Source organism: Artemia sp. Qi Xiang Cuo, chromosome 12, assembly GCF_049724085.1.
Source record: "Artemia sp. Qi Xiang Cuo chromosome 12, ASM4972408v1, whole genome shotgun sequence".
NCBI classification, from domain to species: Eukaryota; Metazoa; Arthropoda; class Branchiopoda; order Anostraca; family Artemiidae; genus Artemia; species Artemia sp. Qi Xiang Cuo.
In genome coordinates, this window is record NC_142805.1 from 19,196,135 (window position 1) to 19,223,567 (window position 27,433).

General features: G+C 35.8%; 1 protein-coding gene across 2 annotated transcripts in view; it reads left to right on the forward strand.

The window, feature by feature from the left end:
- Positions 1 to 27,433, forward strand: part of LOC148945867 (leucine--tRNA ligase, mitochondrial-like) — a 50,055-nt gene that overhangs the window by 15,640 nt on the left and 6,982 nt on the right. Inside the window, exons 2-6 of one of the 2 annotated variants that reach the window (XM_089097738.1) lie at positions 2,111 to 2,323; positions 8,531 to 8,715; positions 12,421 to 13,924; positions 17,608 to 17,778; positions 22,825 to 23,064. In XM_089097738.1, coding sequence (XP_088953864.1) covers positions 2,111 to 2,323; positions 8,531 to 8,715; positions 12,421 to 13,924; positions 17,608 to 17,778; positions 22,825 to 23,064 — 2,313 coding nt within the window. Of the gene's footprint in view, positions 1 to 2,110; positions 2,324 to 8,530; positions 8,716 to 12,420; positions 13,925 to 17,607; positions 17,779 to 22,824; positions 23,065 to 27,433 lie in introns of those variants that run through there. The other variant, XM_089097740.1, reaches the window with a different exon arrangement.

The following is a 27,433-nucleotide window of genomic DNA, read 5'->3' on the forward strand; positions in this document are numbered from 1 at the left end:
GCTGTGGCCAATCAGAAGAGCTATCGCTTATCATTAAAAGACGTCGCCTGAAGCTCCTCGGCCACACATTGCGCCGTCCCGATATGTCGAGACGTCCTTTTCTACGAACCAGCCCCCTTCTGGATGTAAACCAGGATGACAAAAGAAGAACCTGTGGCAAAAATTCAAGGAGGACCTGGAAGCATGGGGAGGATTCAGGAGACACGGTCGGCGATGGGACAAAGACTGGCTGAAGATTGCCGGAGAAGCTGCAGCCGACAGGTCCAAGTGGTCGTCGGAAGTCATCCCAAGATCCTTTGGTGCCGGGCAGGACAGTTCATCGTCTGGTTCCCGCCGTAAGTAAAGTAAGTAAGTAAGTAAGTAATGTTACTTTTGAATGATGCAATGGGACATGTTTATTTTTATCTAGATGTGACTTGTTTCCGCCAATTGAACTGTGCCTGATAGGCACATAATTATTTCTTGTAATTATGTTCTTGTCACTGTACTTATTTCTTGTAATTTAAGAACTTTAGGCTTCTACTCCTTGGTGCTATTCCTAGGATTAAATTTACAACAAAGAAAAATAACAATTAAATAAAAAATAACCCAGGGTAAACATATTTAAGTCTTAGCTTTATACAGAGTCAATTAGGTAGGAGGAATATAGAAAGCTGTGCATAATGGTATATATGTTTGTTGGTACCAGGACCTCCAATTCAGGACATAAGAACATGGTTGCTCTTTATCTCAGATTTTTGAATCGTCTTAAGAATTATCAGCTAACCTTCTTTTTCTAAATATTATTCCATCTTTTAAAAGACACACTTAAACCTGAACTAAAACTAATTAAATAGCATGTGTGCAGGAGAAATGCCATCAAACTTCAGGTAAATTACCAATTAATATACGTAAAAATTACCAACCATTCTTTTCCTCTTTTTCTTCGATTATTATCCCCTCTTCCAGGAAGACTAAGTTACAGCTTAAAAAATCCAGATATGGGGTGAACACAGCAGTAAATATGGCAGGAAGTTTTAGGGGCAAGTTACAAGCTAATCTTTTTCTTTTTTCGTGAAATAGTCTCTCCTTCCGGAAAAACAAGCATACATGGGCGTCCTTATGGGGGGAGAGGCAGAGGGGGGCCTATCCCCCTCCTCTCTCGCTGAGTGTTGCTGCCTTATATTTCATATTTTTGTTTTGAGATTTCTATTATACAGCATTGAAAGTGCCGATTAAACCAGCTAAGCCCCCCCCCCCCTACAAATCAGGTTTTGGGTGCCAATGCAAGCATACAGCCAAACTCAAACTGCAACAAATAAACCTAGCACGGAAGACAAAATGCCACCTGACTACAGGATGAATCATTAATTAATGTTTGAAAAATGTTCTAAACAATGTTTTTTTTTTCTGATTCTAAAATATTACGATCTCTTGCAGGAAGTCAGGAACTGAGTATAGAGAGAGCACAAAAGGAGAAATACTGTCAAATTTCAGGGGAAATTATCACCTAGTCTTTCCTTTTTGTCTAAAATGTTGTCTCCTCCTCTTCTAGCATGACAATCAACCAGCAAAGCTAAAACTAAAAATAAAGCAAGCATGGTAGAAAAAATAACATATGGAAGATAAAAATAACAAAATAACATATCTTCCTGGAAGTCAAAATAACAGCTTAATTAAAACTATATATAGGGAGAGCATAAAAAGACAAATGACATCTAAAATAGGGAGAATTTCTAAAATAGAATCTCCTCTTCCAGGAAGCCAAACCAATAGCGAAACTAAGACTACAAATAAAGCAACGATGGAAGAGTAAATGCCATCTAGCTTCAGTGAAAATTTACCAAAATTTACCTTTCCCGTTAAAAAGAGTATTAACCTTTTTTCCAGGAAGACGAACTGCTGAACTAAAAATTTGAATAGAGGAAACCTGGAAGCAGAACAGCCATTAAATTCCATGGAAGCTTATCAGCAAATTTTTTGGTTTTCTTCTAAAATTTTGTCTGCTCTTGCTAGAAGATAAACCAACAGCCAAAGTGAAACTACAAATAAATATGGGAAGGTAAAGCTTCCAGAAAAATTTACAAATTAAAATTTTCAATTGAAACAAAAATATCATTTTTTTTTCCAGGAAGACAAACTAACAGCTGAACTAAAACTACAAATAGAGGAAGCTTGGAAGGATAAATGCCATCAAACTTCAGGGAGAATTAATAGTAAAGAGAAGAAGATGTATGTATTGTCAATGTTTCCATATCCTTCTGGTAAACTTCACCTAGGACACGTACGTGTTTACACAATCAGTGATGTGATGGCAAGATTCTATAGGATGCAAGGTAAACAGGCAAGTGGTAGGCACTAAATATTGCAATTTTCAATTAAAGCAAATGAAGAATGTCAATTAACAAACGTCACTAAATTTCAATTCCGAATTAAAGAAATGTCAAAATATCAATGAAAATTGTCAAAACTTTTCTAAATATGGTCATTGTTTCCATGTCCTGCTTGTGATTTCCATGTCCTCCTTCTTGTTGTGATACCTTAGAAGTAGTATACGAATCATGTTAAAATAGGAAACAACTAGCAAGATAACAAAAGAAAAATAGAAAAAAAAATATTTAGATAAGGGGTAATATCCTTAGTTTGTGTCGAGTGCTAATAAAAAACAGACAGAGGGAAACAGCAATAAAGTTAAAGCCTGCCAGAAAAAGAAAAATGTCTTTTGCCCATTATGGAAAGAAAATGATTTTTTATTTTATTTTACTACATCCAGTTTGGCAATCTTGATCAAGTGTGAAAGCTTTCATTTTCCAAATTGAGTAAGAGGGGGGGGTCTAAATACAAAATGTATTAAAAATATAAATTCGTGGGCTTTGTAGAACAAATCCAAGATTTTTTATGAGCTCATTCTAACTGAGTAGCAGTTTTGGGCTCCTCAAAACCCTGTGCACCTCATCCCCGGAATTTCATGCTTACAATTACAACCATCAGAAATAGTCATTGTGATAAAAGTCATGGCGAATAATGGCTACCAGGGACCTTTATGTGTTGAACAATTGTGAATGATGATGAAATGAAACCCATTGTGGTGGTTGTCCCAGCTAATGGCTGAGTAGTCCTATGCAATAATAAGTTCTTGTTGCTATTTGTGTCATTATTAGGCAAATTTGAGCACATCGCATATTTTCAAGGTGACCTTTTGATAGTCCCCTATTTGTGCCTTGTATTTCCTGCATTGGAGGCAATGATTCTTTGTGGCCCGAGCCTTGACTTGGGTTGGCAGATTCCACACATAAAAATCCCGTGTATAGTTTTTCGGAATTTTTTTTCCACAACTTCTAAGCTTGTGAAGCTCAATTTTTGAGGAAAAATTTGAAATTGCAGCTTTGGAAAGGAGTTTGTCTCCAATAGTTACATACATTATTCCGTTCAAGACAATTCAGAAAAAAAACATATTGCATCTCAATAAGAGGCTTTGGTGGGGCTTTCGGGGCTTTGGTGAGGAGCCTGTCCCAAGCCAGGAAAGCAGAAGGGTTGGGCAATAGGTCAATCCCCTACCCCCATAAAACATGATTCATGAAACGACAATGATAAGCCTTGGGCCCAATGTAATCTCATCCAAAACGACTTCCGACCGTCCTTAAACACGATTTTTGACAACGAACCAACCTTTCCGTCTTGTGTTTTGGAATGTCCCCACTGTGAACCTTGATACACAACCTGGTCGCATGGAAGGTGTTATAAGAACCCTTCAAACATATAATGTTGACATAGCAGCTTTATCTGAAGCTAGATTGAAAGGTTTTGGATCTATTCTAGTTGACGACCAAGAAGTTTTCTATTCAGGCACGGAAAAGAAGCGTGAAGCTGGCGTTACCCTAGCAGTTAGCAAGAATGCAAAGAAGTCGATGCCAGAGTTCGTCGCCAAACACGAAAGAATAATGAAAGTTTGTTTCGGAAGCTCGCAGTCAAAGCTGACAATCATTTTTGCATATGCTCCGACAAATGAAGCCCACAATTCCATGAATGATTGTTTCTTTTATGAACTTAACGATCTAGTCAACTCAGTACCTTAGCACGATATTTTAGTTATATGTGGTGACTTTAACGCTAATGTTGGTAATAGCTATAGTTATGCACCTGATGTGATTGGACAACATGGTTTGGGCGTCATAAATGACAATGGTGTGTGATTGATAGATATGTGTGCTAGCCGTGGCCTAATTGTTGGTGGTTCGTGGTTTCCCCACCGGAAAATCAACAAGTATACTTGGACTTCCCCTGATGGAGTGAAAAGAAGCCAAATTGACCACCTCTTGATCAGGAAGTGACACAGACGATTTTTTGGTGGATGTGTGTCCCTTTCGTGGTACTGATTCGTTCTCAGGTCACCAGCTAGTGATTGCCCGTCCCAAGCTGAAGCTAAAGACTATTGTGAAGTACAAAATAACTCTTAGAACATTTGATGTGCAGAAGCTAAGGGACAAAGGCATTCGACAAAATTATTGTCTATTCCTTTCAAATAAGTTTTCTAACCTTGTTTGTGAGGGAAGGGCAGCATCTGTTGGTGAAATATGGACCCAGATCGTGGAAAATATGCAAAGTGTACCTGAAGAGACTCTTGGTTTTGCTAAAAAGAAAAGGGAGCAGCTGATAAGTAATTCTTCTTAGAAACTCATGTCGGTGAAAAAGAGTTGAAAATTCAATTAGACTATTGCGACCTCAGTGCCACCTCTGAATATAAGGACTATCAAAGGAAAAGTAAAAAGAAGCCCGCAAGGCTGTAAAAAGATCAACTAGAGCAGATAGACGTTGCTTCCTCAAGGCAAAAGCTGCCGAACCCGAAGTTGCTGCTAATAAAGGTGATAGCAGGGCAGTTTATCGCATAAAAAGAGATCACGGAACATTTCAAAAAGCCTGCTTTTGCGATTGAGAGTAAATCGGGACGACTGCTAACGCTCAAAGAAGAAATTGATAATAGATGGAAAGAGTATTTCCACAAAATATTAAACTTTGCTTCTCCTGCATACCCCCAGATGGTCGACCCCTTTTCCAATTAGACATATGTACAGAGCCAATTAGTTTACATGAGTAGAGACAGTACTACGTAAGCTAAAGAATGGAAAAGCAACTGGCATCTATGATATACATCCTGAACTATTGAAGTACGGTGCTAGAGTGCTAGCTGAACTGCTACAGGCAGTGTTAGTGCAGATATGGGGCACTGAGGACATTCCCACTGATTGGAAGGAAGGGGTTATAGTGAAATTATTTAAGAAGGGTAGAACTGCTGATTGCAACAATTGGCGAGGTATCACCCTACAGTCTGCAGGAAGCAAAGTCCTCTGCCATATACTTTTGAATTGCATTCAGACAAAAGTTGACGGCATCCTCAGAGAAGAACATCATGGCTTCCGACCAAGTAGGTCATGTGCTGACTTGATATTTAGTCTTAGAATACTTATTGAAGAATCAAACGAATGGTAGACTGAATTCATTATGACTTTCCTCGATTTCTTAATGGCTTTTGACTCAGTACATAGAGATTCTCTGTGGAAAGTACTGCGCTACTATGGCTTCCCTGATAAATTTGTCAGAATTATAATGGCGTTATATGATGAACAAATGTGTGTTCAAACAGATGATGGAGACTTGAGTGAGTGGTTCAAAGTCAACTCAGGGATTCGACAGGGGTGTGTTCTTTCCACAGTGTGTTTACAATACTGATTGATTTCATCCTACGGACGTGCAACTTCATAGGTTGCATCCAGTTGAATAAAAATTACACTTTATTTGAGGCAGATTTCGCAGACGATTTAACGCTTCTTTCTCACTTAAGAGAGGAGCTTCAATACAACGTAAATAAGCTCTCGAAAGTAGTTGAGCGAATAGGTTTGGCTGTAAGCACGCAAAAGACGAAAATCATGCGCAATAATGGGAATAAACTAAGCAAAGGAAATTTAAGAAGTAGAGATCTTTAGATATCTAGGGAGTCTAGTGAGCATCGATGGAAGCCCGAGCATGAAATTGCCACACGTATCGCGTGCGCAGGGAGCGCCTTTGATAAGTTAAGAAACATTTGGAGAAGTGCCACTTTCTCTTGTAAGTTGAAATGTGTGTTTCTGAAAGCTGGGCGCTGACAAAACACCTGGAGAAAAAGATGCAAAGTTTTGAAAAATTCGTCTTTGACGGATTCTTGGAATCAACTGGACGGACAGAATTACCAACCTAGTAATTACGTTTGGTAATAGTAAACGTTTGGAGAAGTACCACTTTCTCGTTGAAGCTGAAATGTGGGGTTCTGAAAGCTGGGCACTGACAAAACAGCTGGAGAAAAGGATGCAAAGCTTTGAAATAAATCGTCTTTGACGGATTCTTGGAATCAACTGGACGGACAGAATTACCAACCTAGTATCGTGTATTGATCCTGCCAGTCTTCGGTTTACTATAACATAATCAATAAGGTTTGCTGTCTTGCCATCACGTGAATACCATGTTTACTTGTGAGCCATTTTATGACCAAACACCGTATTGGTTATAACTAGATTGTTATACCTACAAAATTTCAAAAGTGTTTATCAGTTACTGTTTTCTTTTCCTACACCAAGTTTACCTAGGCTAGGGAACCATCTATCCCTATTTCTACCGACCTGGGCGTTAAAATCTCCTAGTAAAAACATCATATTTCTACCTGGGACCCTGTCTATTTGCTCCTGTAACTGTAAGTAAAATTCATCTGAAGAACCGTCAGTCGGTTCTACAGGGGCATATACTACTATAACTGATACCCTGAACTTTTTAGTCATAAAATTAGCAATTAGTCAAAAATTAACAAAGGATAGCTGATACCAATATTTTTCTAGAGCATTTTTACAATCGAAGTTTGTTTCTGATGTTCACAAGAGAGTAACCCTGTTTTATCTCGAGACTGGGGGGTTGGGTTGACACTTCTGTAAGAATTTTCTTTGAAGAGGGAAGGGAAAGAGGACTTATAAATTTGTGCTTGAGGAAAGGGGAAAAGTATACGTTTTTCTTTTATTTTTCTGTCGGCTGGTCAATCAATAAACTAGTTAATGCTATTAAACAATGAACAAACCTACATTAAATTGGGTAACTACTAAGCAGGGCTGGATTGATGTAGCATTAACTGCCTCACCAACCGAAAAAATTAAGGTATCCTACAATTTAGTAACTATTAATAACAGAAGGTTTTCCTCTTTCCTTGAATTTTCAGTATAAAGTTCAAAAGGTTGCAAAACTGTATTTTTTTTGCGACGAATGTTTTTTGAGTTTGCAAGCCAATATGTCGTTGTAGTTTAGGATGTCTATAGGATACACACACATCATGACAAAATCACCATGACTCCACTATTCTCTCTTTCATGTTTGACCAAGGGCTTAAAAATGGCCCTTTGACTTAGTTCTTGCACTTTTTTTCCTAAAAAAAAGTTTAGTGTAAAACAATATCTTTGAAATTGGTCAAATTTTTAACCTTAGCCATTTCAGTACATTGCTACCTGTGGTAATGTCTTATTGCTGTTCCTTTTTCTTTCTGGCTTGAATCTGTCATAACTAAAAACAAATTCATAATTGGAAATGTTTGAAAAATCTACTTAAGATGGATTCGAACCCACATCCTCTGGAGCATCCCGATGTCGTGTCCGCTGGACCAAGATTTTAATTCAAGGACTAACATCAGTCCAGGGGATCTTGACCAAACACAGTAGAGTTCTTCGACATGTCATTATAATGCACTTGTCAAGACAAAGGTTAATTTTTCAAATGCATTGGGTTTGAACCCTGCTGATTGGATATGTTTCTACTTTTGCGTAGGATGAATTGTAAAATTAAAGTGTATTGGCTCAAATAAGCTTGCTGAAGGTCTAGTTTGGGTATAAATCCTATTAATAGAAAAAGGTTAGGGGAACATTACGAGGGTTCAGTCCAATTATAAATCTAACTGTGTGGTACGAATTTTACGTACCTCGCATGACTAAAGAGTCCTGCTAATAAAAGTAAAGTTCTGCTCTTAAAGTGACCTAACTGCCAAACTTTGCCAAGCTTGCATTTATGATCAGGAAATCGATGCAATATGAAAAATTAAACAAGCCCATAATCTTGATTGTTTGGTGACAGCACCATGTGATTTCTATTACTCTCAAATCTAAATTTCTCTTTATATTTCTCTAAATTTCTAAATCTCTAAATTTCTAATTTTCTATTTTTCTCTTCAATATATACTTTTCCTCTTCTTCTCAAAATCGCCAGGTACTTGAACCAATGGAATGAGTCCTTTCACCTCTTACACCGCTATGGCTTTCAAGTAGTTGGTACTAAATTTACTTCACATGGTTGGTGCTATACTCGCCAGGGGTTATAAACACACTAGTAGGTGTTATTTCTGTCTTGTGTCTTGACAAATGCATACATGATTTTTCAAGTTTCGGTCGTTGGTGTTAAACTCTGACGTCTCTACATTTATCTGGGGGCCGTAGTGTCGTTAAATCCTTCTCTTTTAATGTTTATTTTATTTAAACCATCTTTCTGCTAGGTTATCCATCCAATGGGTTGGGATGCTTTTGGCCTGCCCGCAGAAAATGCTGCCATTGAGAAAGGAATCCCCCCTAAAGAATGGACCATTGCCAATATTGAGTATATGCGTGCCCAGTTAAAGAAAATGGCTTGCACTTTTGACTGGGATAGAGAAATTGCTACTTGTGATCCAAGCTATTACAAGTAAGATTTTCCTTCGAAATGTTTCATTTCTTGAAAAACATTGAGGAGCCTTATGGTCGAAGAATTCGAATCTTTTGCTTAGTGATAATACATTTTCAGTGGATTTATTAAATGAGTTTTAATTAGTTCGAGAATATGCTTCTCTATGATACAGTGTAATACATAGGAGTTTCGTCAAGATAAAAATCAGGATACTAAATATAGCATGCTTTCAATTATAATTAATAATAATGATGACATAAAGCATAATGTTGTCATTGGTTAAGTCAGAGATATGATTTTTCTTTCACTGAAAAGCTCGTCGTCATTGAAATGAATACTGCCTAGACAGAGAGATTATTAGTATTTAAATATATAAAAAACATAAAATTTACGTTTTGCATTTAGCCTTCCATACACTCCGTTTAAAAAATACCAACGCCATCTAATGTCTCGATGTGAAATCAAAGATTTAATTATCAAAACTAAATAAAAGAATTCTTTGTGTATATTTTTTCTTGCCTAATAATTTTATTTCAGCTAGTAATTTTTTTTATGTAATTATTTATTTGATTATCGATTTTTTTAGAACCGTTTGAATACGGCAAGAGGTCAATAGAAAAAACATATACGTAGTTGACTGAGACTAATTAGTTTTGACATTCCAGTTTCGAGGAGGACGGTGTTTCGGCAAAATATTTCCGTCGAATTTACAGTTTACTTTGATTTCGTTCACGTGAATTTTTCCTTCAATACCCACTATTTCTGCTTACTTACTAATGTACATGAGCTTTTTTACTTTATGCACACACCAAGATTATTCTTTTGCTTGACAACATAGATCACTTTTGCAAAAGGGCATAATAGGTGTATTTAGATTAATATTAAAAAATGAAGCAAAAACTAGCCCTGTTCTGCCTACTAATCCATTCATGAATGTTTTATAATCCGTAAAAATACTTCAAAAGAGAAGAATCTGCCTACTTTAATACATTTTTCTTTTGGTCCAAATTATCTAATCTTTAATTAATCTGAATTTTTAATTAACTAAAATTAACCTTGTTTTCAATTTTTTTCAAATTATACTGATAGACCACTGTATATCTGAGTGATACATATAATTGCTATTTAGAAAATGTTAAAGTACCGAAATCTCCTCTTTCATGTATCTTACTCTTTGACTCTAATTCATATTCGTAAAAAGGTTCGAATGAGCCTCCTCCAAAGTCTATACGACCACCCCTTCCATAAAAACTTTATATGTTAACAATGGGTAGCTTGCATAGCTTAAAACCCTTGCCTCCAGGCTGTGGTATTGTCAAGCCCGGAGACAATGACTTTTGGACTATTTTGAACAAAAGACTCAAGATTTTATAGATTTCGGTCTTTTTTTTTATTCCTACACTTTTTGGCGTTTTACAACGTGCCTGTCGGACAAATGTAAAAAAATGGGAAACGTTGAAGAAAAATTACTTTACAAATAGTAAGCAACACCGCCAGCGTCGTGACGCAGGACTTCATCAATTGAAGATTTCTGATTGCTTACCTTTTACTTGCCTGAACCTTGTATAGAAATCCAATTGGATCTCTCCGCAGCTGATAAATAACTAAAAGTGACTGCACTTATTCTTTTGTTATCAAGCTATGTTTGAATCATTTGAACTAAAAGCAATTTGAGTGTTTGAAGGATAACGTCTAGGATCTTTTTACTTATCCTTTACTGGAGGTGTTTGTGATCACCGGCTAACCTAATAAATAGAACCTTTTAATTGGTAGGCTGAAATTAATTCTTCTGATTGATGAATAATTTTCGTGCATTTTAAGCTGATCAATCCGAAGATTCTATGATCTCTGGTGATCAATAATGACTCTCTTGTTCTTGGGAGCCTAATAGCGGAAATCTAGGAAAACCATTTGGAAGACAGATACTAACAAGGCAATTTAGAATGGTAGGAAGGCAATTTAGGAAAACAAAATGGTTAAGGGAACTAGGGGATAAAATGATAAATAAGGCATTTTGAAGTTGTCAGAGCCGATTTCAATTTAGATTCTGAGTCGGAATCTCAAAAAAAAATTCTATCTCTAAATGGTATATGCAGGAAAATAATTCTTTCTGCTTTTAGGCCAATCCTGGATATTCGTCAGAAATACCTATGATATCATAGGTTGGTCCTTTAATATTGCTAAACAGAAATTTTAGAGAGAATTGTTTAGTGTTCATGCTACTAGAAATGCCCATTGCTAGGATGGTTGATATAATGCCTATATTTAGTATGCCCTACCCGAAGGCTCTGTGGTCTCCAGGGATCTTAGATGGCTTTGTTATTCTCATTTTATGTTTGTCAATACTTAGTGGAAGATTCTTATTAGTTTTGTATAATTAGTTTTTATAGTCGACTCAGTTCCTTTTCGTTAAGCTAGAAGAGAGTATTCTAGCCTTTCAAAAGAAAGCACCACTGACCTGGGATCCTCTAGCTCCTCAGGCAATACTTGGCAACTATGCCTCTTCAGCTCTGTGGCTTTTCGTCAAATTGACTCTATTTTTCAAGTGATTCTTTTGGATAAAACATGGCACCATTCTCACGGTTAAGAACAAAACTTGTTTAAATGTCTAAAAATTTAAAAGATGATGTGGTTTAAATCGGTTTTCATGTATTTTTTACGCGAAATATTCTAAAACGCAAAACACTTGATTTTCTATCGAATAGACATTATTAAAACAAAAAATCCAATTGAGGTTTATGCTCCTTGTGTAATTTTGGTGGCTTATTTTTGTCCTCTCCTACAATTTTGATATATCAACGGAAGATGGCAGTTTTTCTATCACTTCATAGCTGAGACTGAGTTCTATCCATCAACCGAATTATATTTTTAAATTAGTTCAACGTTGTTCTTTAGATGGAAAATACGTGAAATATTCGTTGACAATTGTTGAAAAGACGACAATTTTCCTATTTTATACGCAAATTTGGATCCTTCTCCAATAAATAATCTAAGTAATTCTGACTTGGTGAATGGATTGATCAGAAAGTATTGAATCCAATGATATAAGTATCTTCGCCTTTTGGTGGAAGTTACAGCTACAGGCTTGTCGCTAAATCACTTGGTTCAGAGTCAACATATACCTTAAGGAAGTGCCCAAAGTTAGGAATATTTTTTTCTAATCAACGTATGTACTCTTGTCCTGAAGAGGGCCAAAGGATAGTGCTTGATGTTCCATCAATAAAAGTGGTATATTGACTTACTCTGCATTTAAAAATCCTTCCACAAAACAAAAATCTAGCAATCTAAAACTTGCCCAAAATTTCTTCAACACTCTTCAGTTTAAAGGCCTTTCAAAAAACAAGAGAAAATATTTGCTAGGTTAATGGTGTTAGTAAGAGCAGAATCCGTCCTTGTTTATTTACAGGTTCAAATTTTGACTATTTTGTATGCCAACATAACAAACGGACAAATATTTTGAGTTAGCAACAAAACAGTTCTTGGCAACGAACTGTAAGTAAGGAAGTAAGGAGCGAATCGGCTCAATAGTAACCAAAACTCTAAAAAACTGAATATTTGTATTAATAGACACTCCAAAAGAATTAATTTTTTATGCTGATTCCCACCAAGAGCAACGCGTCTGAGAAAATATGCCTAATTTTCAAAAAAAGGGGGGAAAACACTCTAAAGTTTAAAGGCCTTTCTAAAAACAACTAAAATTTCTTATTATTTTTTGTCTTGTAGGTGGACTCAATTCATTTTCACTAAGCTGCTAGAGAGTGGATTAGCGTACCGGAAGGAAGCACCAGTGAACTGGGATCCTGTGGATCAGACAGTGCTGGCAGATGAGCAGGTTGATGAGAATGGATGCTCGTGGCGTTCTGGTGCCAAAGTGGAAAAACGTCGATTAAATCAGTGGTTTATCCGAACTTCAGCTTTTGCTCCACAATTATTTGAAGGTCTATCTGAAGTGAATAAAGAAGACTGGAAAGATATTATAAAAATGCAGAAAAATTGGATTGGAAAATGTAATGGTCATAGTTTTACTTTTGATTTAATTTTAGACGGAACAATTATAGATAAACTCCAGATTTGGACAGATAGAGCTGAACTATTGGCTGATGCTAAGTTTGTTGGTATCAGGTCAGCAGAATTTTTAAGTAGTGACTGTGATTCGGCAAATTTAAGAGTAAAAAATCCAGCAAATGGTCAGTTGCTACCTGTTTTTGTGACTGAAAGAATATTGTATCCTGTTCGTAGTGATATGATTATTGGTATACCTTCTGACCAAAACATAAAGAAACCCGAGAGCTGTCGCCATTTACTAAGTGTGTATGAATTTTGTCAGGAAATGGGCATCTCAACCTCGTACGAGTTGCTTTCTAAAGAAGAGGCAACGGCTAAAAAAAAAGTTATTGTGGAGAAGGTGTTAAGTGAAGGGCGGGGAGGTTATTTAACTTCTTCTCGACTTAGGGATTGGCTAATTTCTCGCCAAAGGTATTGGGGAACGCCCATTCCCGCTATTCATTGTAATCAATGTGGTGTGTTACCTGTTCCAGCTGAAAGCCTGCCAGTAGTGTTACCTGATTTGTCTGGGTTTTCTAAAAAAGGCCACTCAGCTTTAAAAGACTGTACCGAGTGGCTAAATACAAAGTGCCACAATTGTGGCGGCCCAGCAATGCGGGAAACAGACACAATGGACACGTTTGTTGATTCCTCCTGGTATTTTGTTCGTTACCTAGACCCCAAAAATAGTAGAGAAATGGCTGATAAAACTCTTACTGACTTTTCACTGCCCGTAGACCTTTATATTGGTGGGAAAGAACATGCAACGCTACACCTCTTTTACGCACGGTTTATTTGTCATTTTTTACATAGTATTGGCTTAGTGCCAACAAGAGAGCCATTTACGAGGTTATTAACTCAAGGTATGGTTAAAGGAAAAACATATAGAGTACAAGAGACTGGCAAATATTTAACTCCAGATGAGGTAATCTTTAATGGAGAGGACGTTGTGGAAAAAGATACTGGAGAGCCTGTAATTGCAACTTGGGAAAAGATGAGTAAATCGAAGTTTAATGGTGTTGAGCCGGAAGAAGTTTTCAACAAATATGGTATTGACACGTCAAGATTGTTAATTTTGGCGAATGTACCTCCACGTGGGGATAGAAACTGGTCAGACGAGACTATTCCCGGGGTTACGAATTGGCAAAATAGAATATGGATGGTTTTAACAAGCTTTAGAAAGGTTAGAATGATAGTTTTCCATTTTTGGCCACTTTTGGATAAAATAAGAGCAAAGACACTGTCACTTGCGCTACTTAATATACATCAAATATAGAAAATTTTATGTCACCGTGCGAAGGGGAGCGATAAAGAAAGAGAGAAGAAAAATTTTAAGTCTAGTTTTAAGTCTAGCTAAGTTTTAAGTCTAGGTTATGGTAATTTAAAATTGTGTCATGACATTTTTTTTTTTTTGTACAGGCTAGATTCACATCTCACCTGCTTAAATTTCTAACTTTAAACTCAGTCGATTAAAAAGCCCCAAGTTAATACAACTGGATAAATATGAAGGAATCGAGGTTTGATGGCATTGAGCCAGAAGGAGTTTTTGACAAATATGGTGTTGACACGTCAAGACTGTTATTTTGGTGAAGTACCATCGTTTGGGCATTGAAGCTGGTCAAATGTTTTTCTGGTGTTATGAACTGGCAGAATAAAATGATTTAGAAATTTTAGAATGATTGTTTTTTCTTTTCTTTTCAAATAGTTATATTAAATAACTCTAACACTGCCATTATTTAAGTAAATAAATATATTAAAGTTTAAGTGAAAGACTAAAGTTAAATCCTTGTAAAAAGTCTTTTTTATAAAATATTTTTTAGCGCCAGTTCTATCGAAAGTGCTAGTTTAAAAGTTATATTAAAGAGTAGGGGCAACTTATAACAACAAAACTTGGCACTAGTGTCGGAAAAAAACCACCATCGCCATCTAGTATTTGGCGTTTCTTGGCATTTTTTTCACCGAAAAAAGCCAAGAAACGCCAAACGTTAGATTTCGTTGTTGTTTGTGTCATCATTAGTGTCAGTTTCCACTACTATAAGTTGCTTATACTCTTTGAGCTATATTTCATGCATCGATTGACGGATAAGCAGTGGTTACTAAAGCTATTTCTAAAGTATTCTTTCTTAAGTGAGACCCTTGAGACAATCAGACTCGGTGCCTGAATATTTTTCGCCAATAACTAGATATGGTTATTGTAAATACACTGCTACTACTAAGAACTCATTGCAGTACATAGCCGCATAAGGCCAACACGGCGCAAAGCTCTGCCAGTTCTGCCCAGTTTCTCAGACTGGAATAAAAATTATAATAAAATAAGAACAGTGATGTAATTGTGTTTATCTCACTGCCTAGTCTTCGATTGTTTAAAGATTGTTTTAATAATTAATAATTGATAAAACTAATAAATAAAAATCAAAAACTGGTTAAACATTGTTCTGTGAGATTTCTGGGCTTTGACTAAGAGTATGCAAAAGTGGTAGGGAGTGGAAACTCAGTTTATCTTTTGAGAAAAAAAAGAATAGTATTACCCAGAAAAAGTATATACTACTACTACTACTAACAACTCACCGCAGCACCAAGCCGCCTGAGGCCAACACAGCTACGCACGCTCCTCCTCCACCTCAAAGCCTCCCTTTTTACACCCGCACTTTTTTTGTGCTCTGAACTGTTTGCGAATTGAACATCTATAAAAGATTTTCTCTAGTACATTTATGGTTGTCATGGATATTTAATTCTTGCATGAAAAAACAATGTAATGGGAAACAAAATAATTTGAAAAATAATATAAAAAAATAATAATATGAAAAACAAACCAGAAAGATAATAGTCTGAAACAGTAACACTTTGATCTGAGAAGATGAAAAGGGGCTTCACGAAAAACAATTCATGTTGGTTTCTTAATGTTGCTCTTTATTTTCATTCGAAGAACTTTTTTATCTAAAACTCAGTTACTTGAAAAACCGTAACAAACAACACAGTACAAGTTTCGTAATCTCTATAAGAAATTGCTTTAATTTTGTTGCTCCCAAACAATAACCTAAATTTCAGAAAGGAATATGGAAACTTACTACTTTCCGCCCAATGGTGTACTAGTGGGGGGGGGGCGGAGTGCTTGAACCCTTGTTACAATTTTAGAAGACAGGTATACAGGCTCTGGTGTAGGTGCCTGTATTCATTGTTCCATTTTCCTTTAAGAATCAACAAAATGAAAATACAAAACATCAATGTACACACATTTGAACCCTGTAAATTATCTCACGTATAATAAACTATATATCTGGCTTATAAAATCAGGAGTGTTGCCAGGAGATTTTCTGGAGGGAGGGGTGGCAAAATGTATCAGGGGCTAGGTTTTTACCAGGAGTAAATGCTAGGATTATATATTTTCCTCTTTTGATACAATTTAAATTGTCTTCTTCTTTGCCAGGGGGGGGGGGAGTGGCATTGCGCCTTGGTTCTTCCCCTAGCGAACCCTATTCATTCACTAAAATTTTACCCTTTCTTTGAAGAAAAGTTAATCGATATTTTGGTATATCACTATCATCATATCTGTTTTTCAATGTAAAAAAATTATGTATGCATTGGCCTACAGATTAAGCCTTTGTGCTAAGAGATTCTAATAAAACTGAGACGACACTTATTATCTAGTATATGAAAATGAAGTTCTTTGAAAATTATTGATTTTATTTTAAATATTTTTTTGTCAATTATAAAAGCACAAAGATGTGACAAATTCCTGATGTTAATAACATAAGCTTACTACCGTGTTATAGAAAAATGCAGTTTTTTGTAAAAAAATTTTTTTTTTTTTTTTTTTTTTTGAATTTTTGTTTAAAAAGATCAATTTCCTTTCAAATGAGCCATTAAACAACTCTACGATGTTCCAGTGCCAAGCTATCTGAGGAGGAAAAAAAAAGGTGCCGTATATGCAGAATATCGTGGTTTCATCCCATTTTCTTGATTTTCAAGTCAATATATTTCCCTTGTAGTTCAAGCCAAGGGACGATAAGTTTCCTATATAGAGGTTTCGGACAAGGCGGTTCTAATAGTGTACTTCTTGTTTTGATCTGCCTCTATTTTTAGAAGTTACGGGTTATTATATTTCTTAGTATTGGACGTGATCGTCTTTTACTAGATTGCTAGCAACCGTTGCAACCCGGATGAAATGGGATCTGCAAATTAAATACTGATCCTTGAATTAAGGGGCTAATCATCCCGTGGTATTTGTGTAAAGATACATAATTGGGCAAAGATGCTTTATTTGCTGTAGTTCTAGCAGTGTATTGAAAATCTAGTAATCTAAAAAATGCCAATACCTTTTTATGGGGGGGGGGGAGAAGGGAGAATCCTCCAATTTTAGTCCATATGACCCCCTTCTTTCATTTATAAACTTAAAAAAAGGTCTTAATATATAAAGGGATCAAATAATGACCTCCTCAATCTTTTAAATGGAAATAAAAACAGATTTTTTTTTTCATGTTCTGCATTTTAACTGCAGATTCATCCAGCCTCATGGAATTCCATACCTACTACCACTCTCCAAACGCCTTAGTTTGTATGTTACCTAATATGTTCTTTTCTCTTTCTTATTCTTTTCGTTTTTGTTTTGGGTTTAGTCCTCTTGTGGCTCATTTTAAAAATCCTGCACATCATTTGGTATGTGATGGTTATGGCGGAAGTAGGGCTATACGTGGCTCTAGTTATGCAGGGTGTAAGAAGGGGCCCACGAGATGTACACGAGGTTCTGGAAAGTAGCCAACCCATCGCTATGTTTTATGCTACCCCATTTGCTTTATTTTGGCTTGATTACCGTTACTGTTTAAGCAATTTTTGGTCATAGTTGTAATAAATTATTGTTAATTATAGGCTAAATCCGAAAATGATGTCCAAACAATAAGCAAAGAAGATAATATGTCATCCGAGGTGATAACGAAATTTTGCGATGTCGCTGTCAAAGGAGTGAATTATCATATGAATTCTACATACTTTTTAAGTAGTGTCATCTCTATTTTACAAGGATTCACTAACGATCTTTTGGTAAATAGTTTTGCTCTTCCTTTTACTATTCTAATTTTTCGGGATATCTTAGGGGATGGTTTGGAGCAGAAGCTTTGACCAGATTCGGAGGGAGGATAAGTGTCTACCTTATCCATATACCTCCATATCTACTTTTACCAGTCTTCATTTTACCAGTGGCGTCAATATGGAGGGAGGGGGGGAGGGGTTGGACAAGTAATCGTGTACCCCCTACCTAGCCTTCTCTTATCATAATGTATATTTTCTCTACTTCAGAACACTTTCCCCTCTTCTAGAAAAAAAATCCTTGATTCTGTCGCCACTTTCACCTTCCCGTGCATAAAACAAGAGCATACACGTCTGTTATGATTCTCTTCCTGGCATTGATAGTCCAATAGATAGACTTAATTCAAGGCTTTATAGGCGTCCATGAAGTTTAGAACTGGTGATTTACTGATGAAATTTAGATTAGCTGGATAAGAATAAAGCTATGTATATATGGAGTCATATGATGGAGGGTCAACCACAGAGACACCGTAATTTTTTATATGGACACCTGCGGGGGAGGGAAATCAGTGGGTATCATATATTGCTGAACCCCTTTGCCAGCTCGACTAGATTCTAGGTATATGTAACAAAAAAAAAGAAAGAAATCTGCATTTTCTAATGGCGATATTTGGGATGCCATCTATTTCATGAGTATACGGTGATTGCCTGTTAATACATATCTAATAAACCATTTTTGATTGTATAAGGTCATTTTTTTGTACAGTTCATTTTAATGTTCATAATTGAAATTGGCAAATTAAGATCGATATTTGAGTTAAATGGCACGTATTAGAAGACCCTAACGTAAAATGGTTCATAGCTAGACTACACATTTCATAAATCTGCTAGGTCTACGAATGAAAAAATTACGCATAAACTAAAGGAAAAAAAAACAATTGTGAATCATGCTTTCTCATATACTGAGTGAATTCGTACGTCCTGCTACGTTGTGAACTCAATCTAAATCGCAAGACTCCTCAAACGAGCAGACTTGTGGTTGATGATTTACCTAGAAGAAGGAAGTGCATGTACGTCTCTGGGCATTTTAAAGGGCGAGGGGTAAGGGTTGTACATAAATTAAAATTTGGTATTCAAAGAAGGGTTGGGGACAAATTCTAAAACGAAGCTGGTGGATAATTTTGAAAATGAAAGAAATTATAGGATACAGAAAAGGATTCTATATGTTAGAGAAGAGTGACTGCATGGGCCCATGGCTACTCTTCTCCCTGAGAATTTGCATCAGCCACTGAAATATCGTACTTTTAACGTTTTGTTTTATCCGTTCTAGTGCGTATTGTTGCTAAATTATAAGTTTGTATCCCCTCCCCCTCGTACCAATGGTACATGTTTAAAGTGCTCCCGCCTTGAGTGATTATTAGTAGTTTCTTGTTGTGACAAAAGTCTGTGAGTTTAAGTGAGAACAAAAAAACAGCACCTAGCATTTTCAGTTTAATTATTGCTCAATTGCTGTCAAATATTTCTCTTTTATACTTAGTGTGCTAATATTTTTGGATTTCCTTTTGTTTACGATCATATGTTTCACGGTTAACATTATTTATAAGTAGTGTTGAATGACATCCTGTATTTTCTGAATTAACTGCCTTGTAATGTCAGAGCTACTGAGCTATATGCAATTTCATTTCCTAGTCTTTCATTAGACCCATCTAGTTTTTCGTAGTTTTTGGTGCAACCGACTCCTTACATCAGGCTGAAAATTCATTGCCGTGTTATGCTCTTTGATTTTTGGCTATCGAGTCCAATTTTGGAAGAAGCTCTAAAAGGCCTTCGGAAATAGCTAAGCTATTTGTGTGCTGTACTCTTTTTTTTTATCATGTTTGACTGGATTAAACTATTGCAGAGTATTGGATATTATTTCGCTATATTTTGTGGCATCACTGTATATTCTTAAACATTATGATCTTATAGTTTTTCTAAGATTTCATTTCTTCTTTAGTTTGAATATGAACCCTTTGCGGAAAGCGCCATATTTAAAAAAGGAATATAACCTACAGAAATTTTTTTGGTAGTCTTGTTGGAAATCTTGTCATAGGCAGCGCAATAGAACTGCCTATGACAAGATTCTTTTAAATGTTTTCATTTTTATAATTTTAAGAAATCAAAAATTAATCAAGATTTTAAGGAATAAATTTCAGCATATGTATGTTAAACTGCAATGCACATTTTTTCCAGTAAATTCATTTGATTTTTTTTTTTCAGTAAAATAAAAATTATATTCTGGCTTTTAGACAGCATGGGGTTTAGAACCCTACACGTATTAATTACTGCTTGTTTTAGTTTGATTCTGTTACTTATTTTAATTTCTGTTTGTTTTGGGTTTCATCTATTTATTGATACTGATTTGTTGTAGTTGTACGCTTGTTAGCTTATTTGATTCTATTTTTGTTCATTTTTGGTTTAATGGAGTTTTTTAATTTTTTTTGAAAAACCTATTTTGTGGAAAAAGTTTTTTTTAATTAATCACGGGCAAGAACATTAATTTTAGGAGAACCGGCAATCATGATTCATATTTTTTTTAAACCTTAGAAGTAATAATTGTTTTACCAAAAGCCTCTACAATTCATTTTTGTCTACTGTCGAATTATGAGAGTGTCAGATAAGCCCTTCGTTCATCAGAGCGTATTGCAATTAATTACACTTATTCACTAAATAAGCGTAATTGTTGTGCTCTATTGAACGCAGTTTCAACATCAAAACGATTTTTTTGCAAAAAAAGAAATACCTTGCAGACCCATAGAACCTTTAAAACTAACTAAAAATGTTGTTAGCTTATGTTGACAGATAAATTTACCAAGAGTTTTCTATCTGTTGAAAGACAAATTGCAGAGAATTAAGCTTTGAAGCACAAATTGCAAATAATTAATTGCACTAAGTTCCAATAAGTGGTTTTGAACGCAATTCAACAATTTTAATTGCCTATTGAACGCCAAGGGCTACAAAAAGTAATTGGAATAAGGCTAGTGAGCGCAGGGAAAATTAAATGATGAAAACGTGAAAGTGTACTTTCATCCTGGACAGGACTACATGTGTTTCAAAAACCATGAACGGTGTTAAGTGCATCTGAGCAAGAATTTTGTCAAGTTGACTTCTAAAAGAAACTTAGTGCTTGTTTTCTTATGGTAATGATTCAGATATTTTTGAGAATATGCGTACAATTTTGAATAAGTGTTGCAGTAAGATGGAAAAAATACATCAAGTACCCAGGATTTTTATTAAATCCTGGTAGCAGAAACTACACCAGAAGTGCTAAATCTGAACGAGAAGGATCGTAAAATTCTGATTCTACTCGACAAATAGTGGTTTTCATTGGTGGACAGTGACGGTTTAACTCAACGCATAAAATACCACTATCCTTGAGATCATATCGTGCAAAACTGAAGTTGGTGGTACTGTACCTGGGACGGGTCTCAATGGAATTAAAGTCGGGCAGCAATTCCCTAATTTCTGTACCCAAGAAATTTAATCGGGTATACCCATTGCTAATTTCGGGGCTCACTAAAATCATTGAAGCAATCTAAATATGATTATGATACATCCAATGGGAACCCATGGGATCATTACCTGAGAAAATCGTTTTCTTATTAATAAAATCAAATACCATAAACATTTTTTTTCTTATTAGATCATAGTGAATGATAAATTGCACATTTGGACAATTGACAAATTGCACAAATTGCACATAGTGAATGACAAATTGGTACATTTGAGATTCATGAATTCTAAGTATTTTAAATCAGTGAAAAAATCACATTCTTTTGTTGGGTTGGAAAAAATAGTTGGGTTCGGTGCGTCAGATCATAGTATATTCGACCCTATTTGGTATGTAGATCCATTCCTTGAAGTTTCTTTCAAATAGGTTAATAACAACTTACCAGGATTTTGTTATACATCTAGTCTTAATAGTGAAAACTAATAGCTCAATAAAGTTAAATACTTAAGTAACTTAACAAATAACCTTATAACACGTAATAAACCTAAAACCCTAAAAAAGTCTTAATTGAAACTTGATAAAAAAAAACTGCCTATATAGCTTGCAAACTCAGTAGCTTAGGAAGCAACTGCCCCCAGGCCCCAGTTTGTCCCCCCCCCACCCCCTGCTGAAATTTAGCATCTTCAAAAAATCTTTTCAAAACTAAGATAGGCCTACATAATTCTAAGATAGGCCTACATAAAAGTATCCAGATAAACAGGTCAGTTTTCTTTAGTATACCTTTGCCTTTATGGTAATATATGGCTCATATTGCACTGTAATTTTCGCTTGAATTGAAAAAATCGGCTCCAAATTTGCCCCCCTCCTCCCAGGACTTTGACGAAATTACGTCACTGACTACAATGCGGCATCAAAAAAGTAAAACCAGTAATTTGAGTGAGAGCCAGTTAATGGCCAAGTGACCTAACCTAGTGATTAACCGTAAAATCGAGAGGGAAGATATGAAAATCTGCTGAACATATTTTGTAATTTTGTTATTCACTGGGTTTTAATCAACACCTTAGGCATTTAATCAAATTACGAAGTATATTGTCTAACTGCGACTTATGCACATTTAAGAGAAGTGATTTGGGACTGAAACTTCAAAAAGCGTAGAAAGCAGACTTGGTCAGATTGGCTTCTGAAAGGTTTATCTAATTTTTGAATTCATTTATATGAGATAATTACTTAATGTTGCCTTGTTAGTAATTGTTTTCATGTTGCTCATTATTATGTTGTTTTATTCTGTATAAAAACTTTAATATTTGCTTATCTGTATGATAGTAATTTTTTTTTTTTATCTGAAAGGCTTATCTAAAAATCGGCAACATGTGGCGATTATATTTGCAGCAGAAGAAGCACAATTTTCGAAGACTTTGGTTTGTAAAGTAAAATAATTGCTTTAGTTCTAGTACATTTTGATATTTGGACACAGTACCATGTACGTCTTAAAGTATCAATTCCTTTAATGGAATTGAACCTCAACCTGTTTCAAGTTTTGGTGACTTTCTAACTGGCTTGTTCTTTTCTAGAAAGTTCCAGATAGCCTCAAAAGAAGTTCCCCAGAGTACGAAAATGCATTAGCCTCCCTAATAATAATGCTATATCCTTTTGCCCCACATTTTTCTGCTGAACTCTGGTCCGGATTTGCAACTGCAGTTAAGGAACAGTCTAAAATCACTAACAGTAAAGGAATTGATCTTGAGAAGTATGTTTGGGAGCAACCATGGCCGCAGGAAAAACCCTTCGATCGTTGTTATGTCGGAATTCAAGTAAGTTTTAAAGTTTATCATGGACTATATTAGCAACCCGGACTAAGCTCCATGTTTTTATTTTGATGGGTGGGAGAGGGGAGACCAGGGCCTGGCAACTTTTAGAAGGCCCCACTGTGAAAGAGGTATCTTTTACGCCTTTCCCCTGACATGGCTTGTTAACAAGTAATCTAGTTGTGTTTTGCAAGTCATGGTGGTTATGGAAGCAGTCAATTGACTATATTCTTATTTCAGGAGGTGGGTGGGGTGGGTTAGACCTTTTCGAGGAATGGGTTAACTAAGAAAATAGAATTTTTTAAACTTTATCCCTCATTCTTTGCTTATTAACTAGTGATTTCGTTATTTTGCTTCTTCAAGTAGTTTTGTTTTCAGAGGCCCTCCCCATCCCCGCCCTTCCAGCCTCGTGTGAAGGATCCTTAAATTAGGATATTATGCTCTGGTAAATTTTCGTTTGGCCCATATCTAGGTAATATTTGGCGCCACGCCAGGAAGTAAAATATGCCATTTTCACCCTAAAAGTACTATATTTTAAAATAGATACTCTTGTGTTCTGCATAAAAACATGCGTTCATGGTGGAACATATATTAACTTTAATGTTTATAAGGGACTAATTGAGTGTCATATAAAGAGAAAAAGTCTAAGTATGGATGAAAAAAAATTGGTTATTGCTGAATAAAGTGAAATGAAATATGGAAGAGTCGGTTAAAGGTTTGGCTAACATTGTAAAAAAACATATATTTACTAATGAAAGTCCGGCTATTACGGATTCATGCCCAAAAGCGTTTAATAATGAAAAATAGAAAAATATAGGCTAAATAACGAAAAGAAAATTTAAAAAAAATAGCATAAATATATGAAAAAATGTTTTAGAACATAAGGAAAAAAACGAGATAAGTTCTTATCTAAATAACGTTAGTTGTTACTTGTTAAAAGTTCTAAACAAAATATCGTATGGTGACAAAACGTTTCACAAAGCCATTGAAAGTATGGAATCCTGTAGGTCCGAAAGGTTGAATATTGTCTTCTGATATCAGATGTTAATAAAATGAAATGTTTTGTTTATTTGAACGTCTTGCGCATAATCTAGGTCAATAGAATTTAAATTACTGAAAACAAAACAGGTAATCTTTTTTTTTTTACATTGTGTTTCAAAATATGAATGAAGCTTTTCGTTTGGTAATTTTTTGGAATTGCTTTGACTTCTCAAGTTAACAATAATAGTCCAAGGTTCATGTGATCATATTGACCTTTATTAAATAAATTCAAACTTTCTTGTGTTGATCTTCAGTAACCTTATTTTTTTCTTTAATATTAGAATCATACGAAACTCTAGATTGTTTTTAATTAAACTATTTAATTAAAACATTTGATTAACTTTTTATATTAAATATGATTTAACCTATAACCTTTTCCATTTCTGTTTGTGCGATTGATTTTATGAACATTTTTTAATCTCTATGATTTCAATGGAACTTTTAAAACCTCAAGACAATTGTAATTACCTTCACTCTCTTAATTACCTTAACTCGTTACTTGTATATCTTCATTTATTATTTCTATATTTCACTCGTTATTTTTATATTTTCATTTTATCTTATTTATAAACTAGCGGCCAAAAGCACAGCGCATATTCTTTTATCACGTGAACTTTTTGCATGCTAATCAATGGTCTGCTTAGCGCAGGCACTGATCTCCTGATTCTTTGCCTTCGGCCGGGAGAATGACGTGGGGTTGGGAGCAAATCATCTGACGCTTACCGTGTTTCCCCCTCCCTTCAGGTATCCATTTGGAGCTGGGTTGACTCTTGGCTGAGCTTGGAGGGTCACGCTGCTGACCCTGGTTCGAAACCAAATAACCTGCCACTGATTACTGATTTTCAGTAACTTTATTTTCTTCTTTAGTGTTAGAATCATACGAAACTCTGGATTGTTTTTAATTAAACTATTATAAGTATGATTTAACCTATAACCTTTTCCATCTCTATTTGTGCGATTGTTTTTATAAACATTTTTTAATCTCTATGATTTCAATAAAACCTCAAGACAATTGTAATTATTTTCACTCTCTTAATTACCTTAACTCGTTATTTGTATATCTTCATTTATTATTTCTATCACTCGTTATTTCTATATTTTCATTTTATCTTATTTATAAACTAGCGGCCGAAAGGACAGCGCATATTCTTTTATCACTTGAACTTTTTGCATGCTGATCAATGGTCTGCTTAGCGCAGGCACTGATCTCCTGATTCTTTGCCTTTGGCCGGGAGTGCAACGCGGGGTTGGGAGCAAATCATCTTACGCTTACCGTGTTTCTTCCTCCCCCCCAGATTTTTCATTGTGTTTCCCCCTCCCCCAGGTATCCATTTGGAGCTGGGCAGACTCTTGGCTCAGTTTAGAGAGTCCCACTGCCGACCCCGGTTCCAAACCAAATAACCAGCCACACAAGGACTCAAACCCCCGTCCTCACAGACCAAGGATTTCAAGCCTAGTGTGCTAACCACTCGGCCGACGTGGTAGCGGGCGGCTAGGGCATATTCTTTTATCAGGATCGGATAAAAGCCGTTTCCCCACCGCACTAAATTAGAAGTTTTCGTCCCCCCCTCCCCAACAAGGCTTCCCTGAAGTTTTCAACATAATCTCCCCAGTGATGAGGCAAAACAGGGGTAGGTTTACCGAACCTGTAACCTCGTAAGTCCTCATTTATGGATATAAAGATTTCTCTTCTCCTGACTTGCACCAAATATTGTATCCGTCCGTGCGTGCATTTTAATATAATATCAATTTTTTGTTCCATAAGTACTTTTTTTTACCAAAAACTATATATAACACATGTTATATAATATATAAAAATATTATGTAATATATAAAATATATTATAGATAATATCTTACTGCATATTATCTATATCAGTGATTTACACTATCAAGAAAACAATAGAGAGAGATGAAATTTCAGAAATTTCTCAGTTACAATCTAGCCAGTAATATAACTCTTTCCCGTTCATATATGACAACTGGAACTAGAAACTTCTTCCAAAATATAAACCTTGTAGTGTATTGCCCCTAAGCAGGGACATAAATTTGCCCATAAATATGGCCAATTAATTTAAATGGCCCATAGATAAAAGATCGTTCAAAAAACAGTTGGATATAAAACTTAAGCGTTTAGAATTTGACAATGCCAAATACGAGGAAAGAGTTTTAGGAAAGTAGTCTGCAGAGAAAAAGATGTCTAAAGGAAGAACACTGTGCCCCCCGCAAGCTGTATCTCTTTTATCATAGAATATCAATGATGGACTTTCAGTTAAACCTCTGTACTAAAAGACTTGCTGTCCAGCTGTGATATTCTTTTCTTGCAAGAGCATTTTCTTACGAGTCATAGTTTAGTCGTTCTAAAAGTTAATACTAATTTTGGGACTTATTCGGCGCCAGCTAAACGATCCGCCTCCAGAGGTCGCCGGCTTGGTGGTATCGCAACCCTTGTTAAGGGTTCGTTTTTTTTTTTATCTTTGATTCTTGTGATTTTTTTCTTGCTATTCCTGTAGAAGAATGTGTTATTGTCAACGTTTATCTCCAGACAGATTACTGTGATGACCGGTCGGAATTTCTGTTTACCTCCGCGTGTGAGAAACTAGGGTCTTGTTTCCAGGGTCTTTTCAACAAAAGTTCGATTTGTGCAGTATTATCATCAAGGATTTTAACTATAATTAACGCATCGTCATTGCTTGCCTCTATTTTGTCTGGCATTTTGGTGATCGGCTAAGGATTATGCCGAAAGACCTTGAACACACTTACATGTATCAAACAAGCCATGTGCCAAACCTTGACCCTGTTGTCTCTTCAAGAAATCTTCAAGCGTCACCTATCCACGTCGTTACTGACCTCCAACTGTCAGACCACCTTCTAATTTCTGCGTCTCTTTCTTGTCCTTCCGTTCAGTCTGCTCTTTCATCACAACCCAGGCACAACCCAAATCGGAAAAATATCCGATGTGATTTATTTGCATTTGTTATGGATTCTGTCTTACAAAAGATCCATGCTCCGTTCCAGGAGCATGGATAAATGAAACACGCATGTTGCTTGACATCTATCTTGCACAGATCCCTGCGATGTGAAGAAAAAGCCGCTGTACTTCTTAAACGTGTTCGCCGGGATGTTAAAAGGCATTGGTCAAATAATCCGAGCCTTTTTTGAAGGTTGGCGAAAATCAAAATTTTGGTACTATCTATGGCTACAGTGTGAGCGCCCTCATCCTGGTTGGGTTTCAGATATTCGTCTTCCTACGAAACGGAAGTTTGCAAAAGAACTATCCATTCAATGAACAGTTGAAGAGACTTCCCAGCAAGCTTGTCAATCCCAAAGTTCCT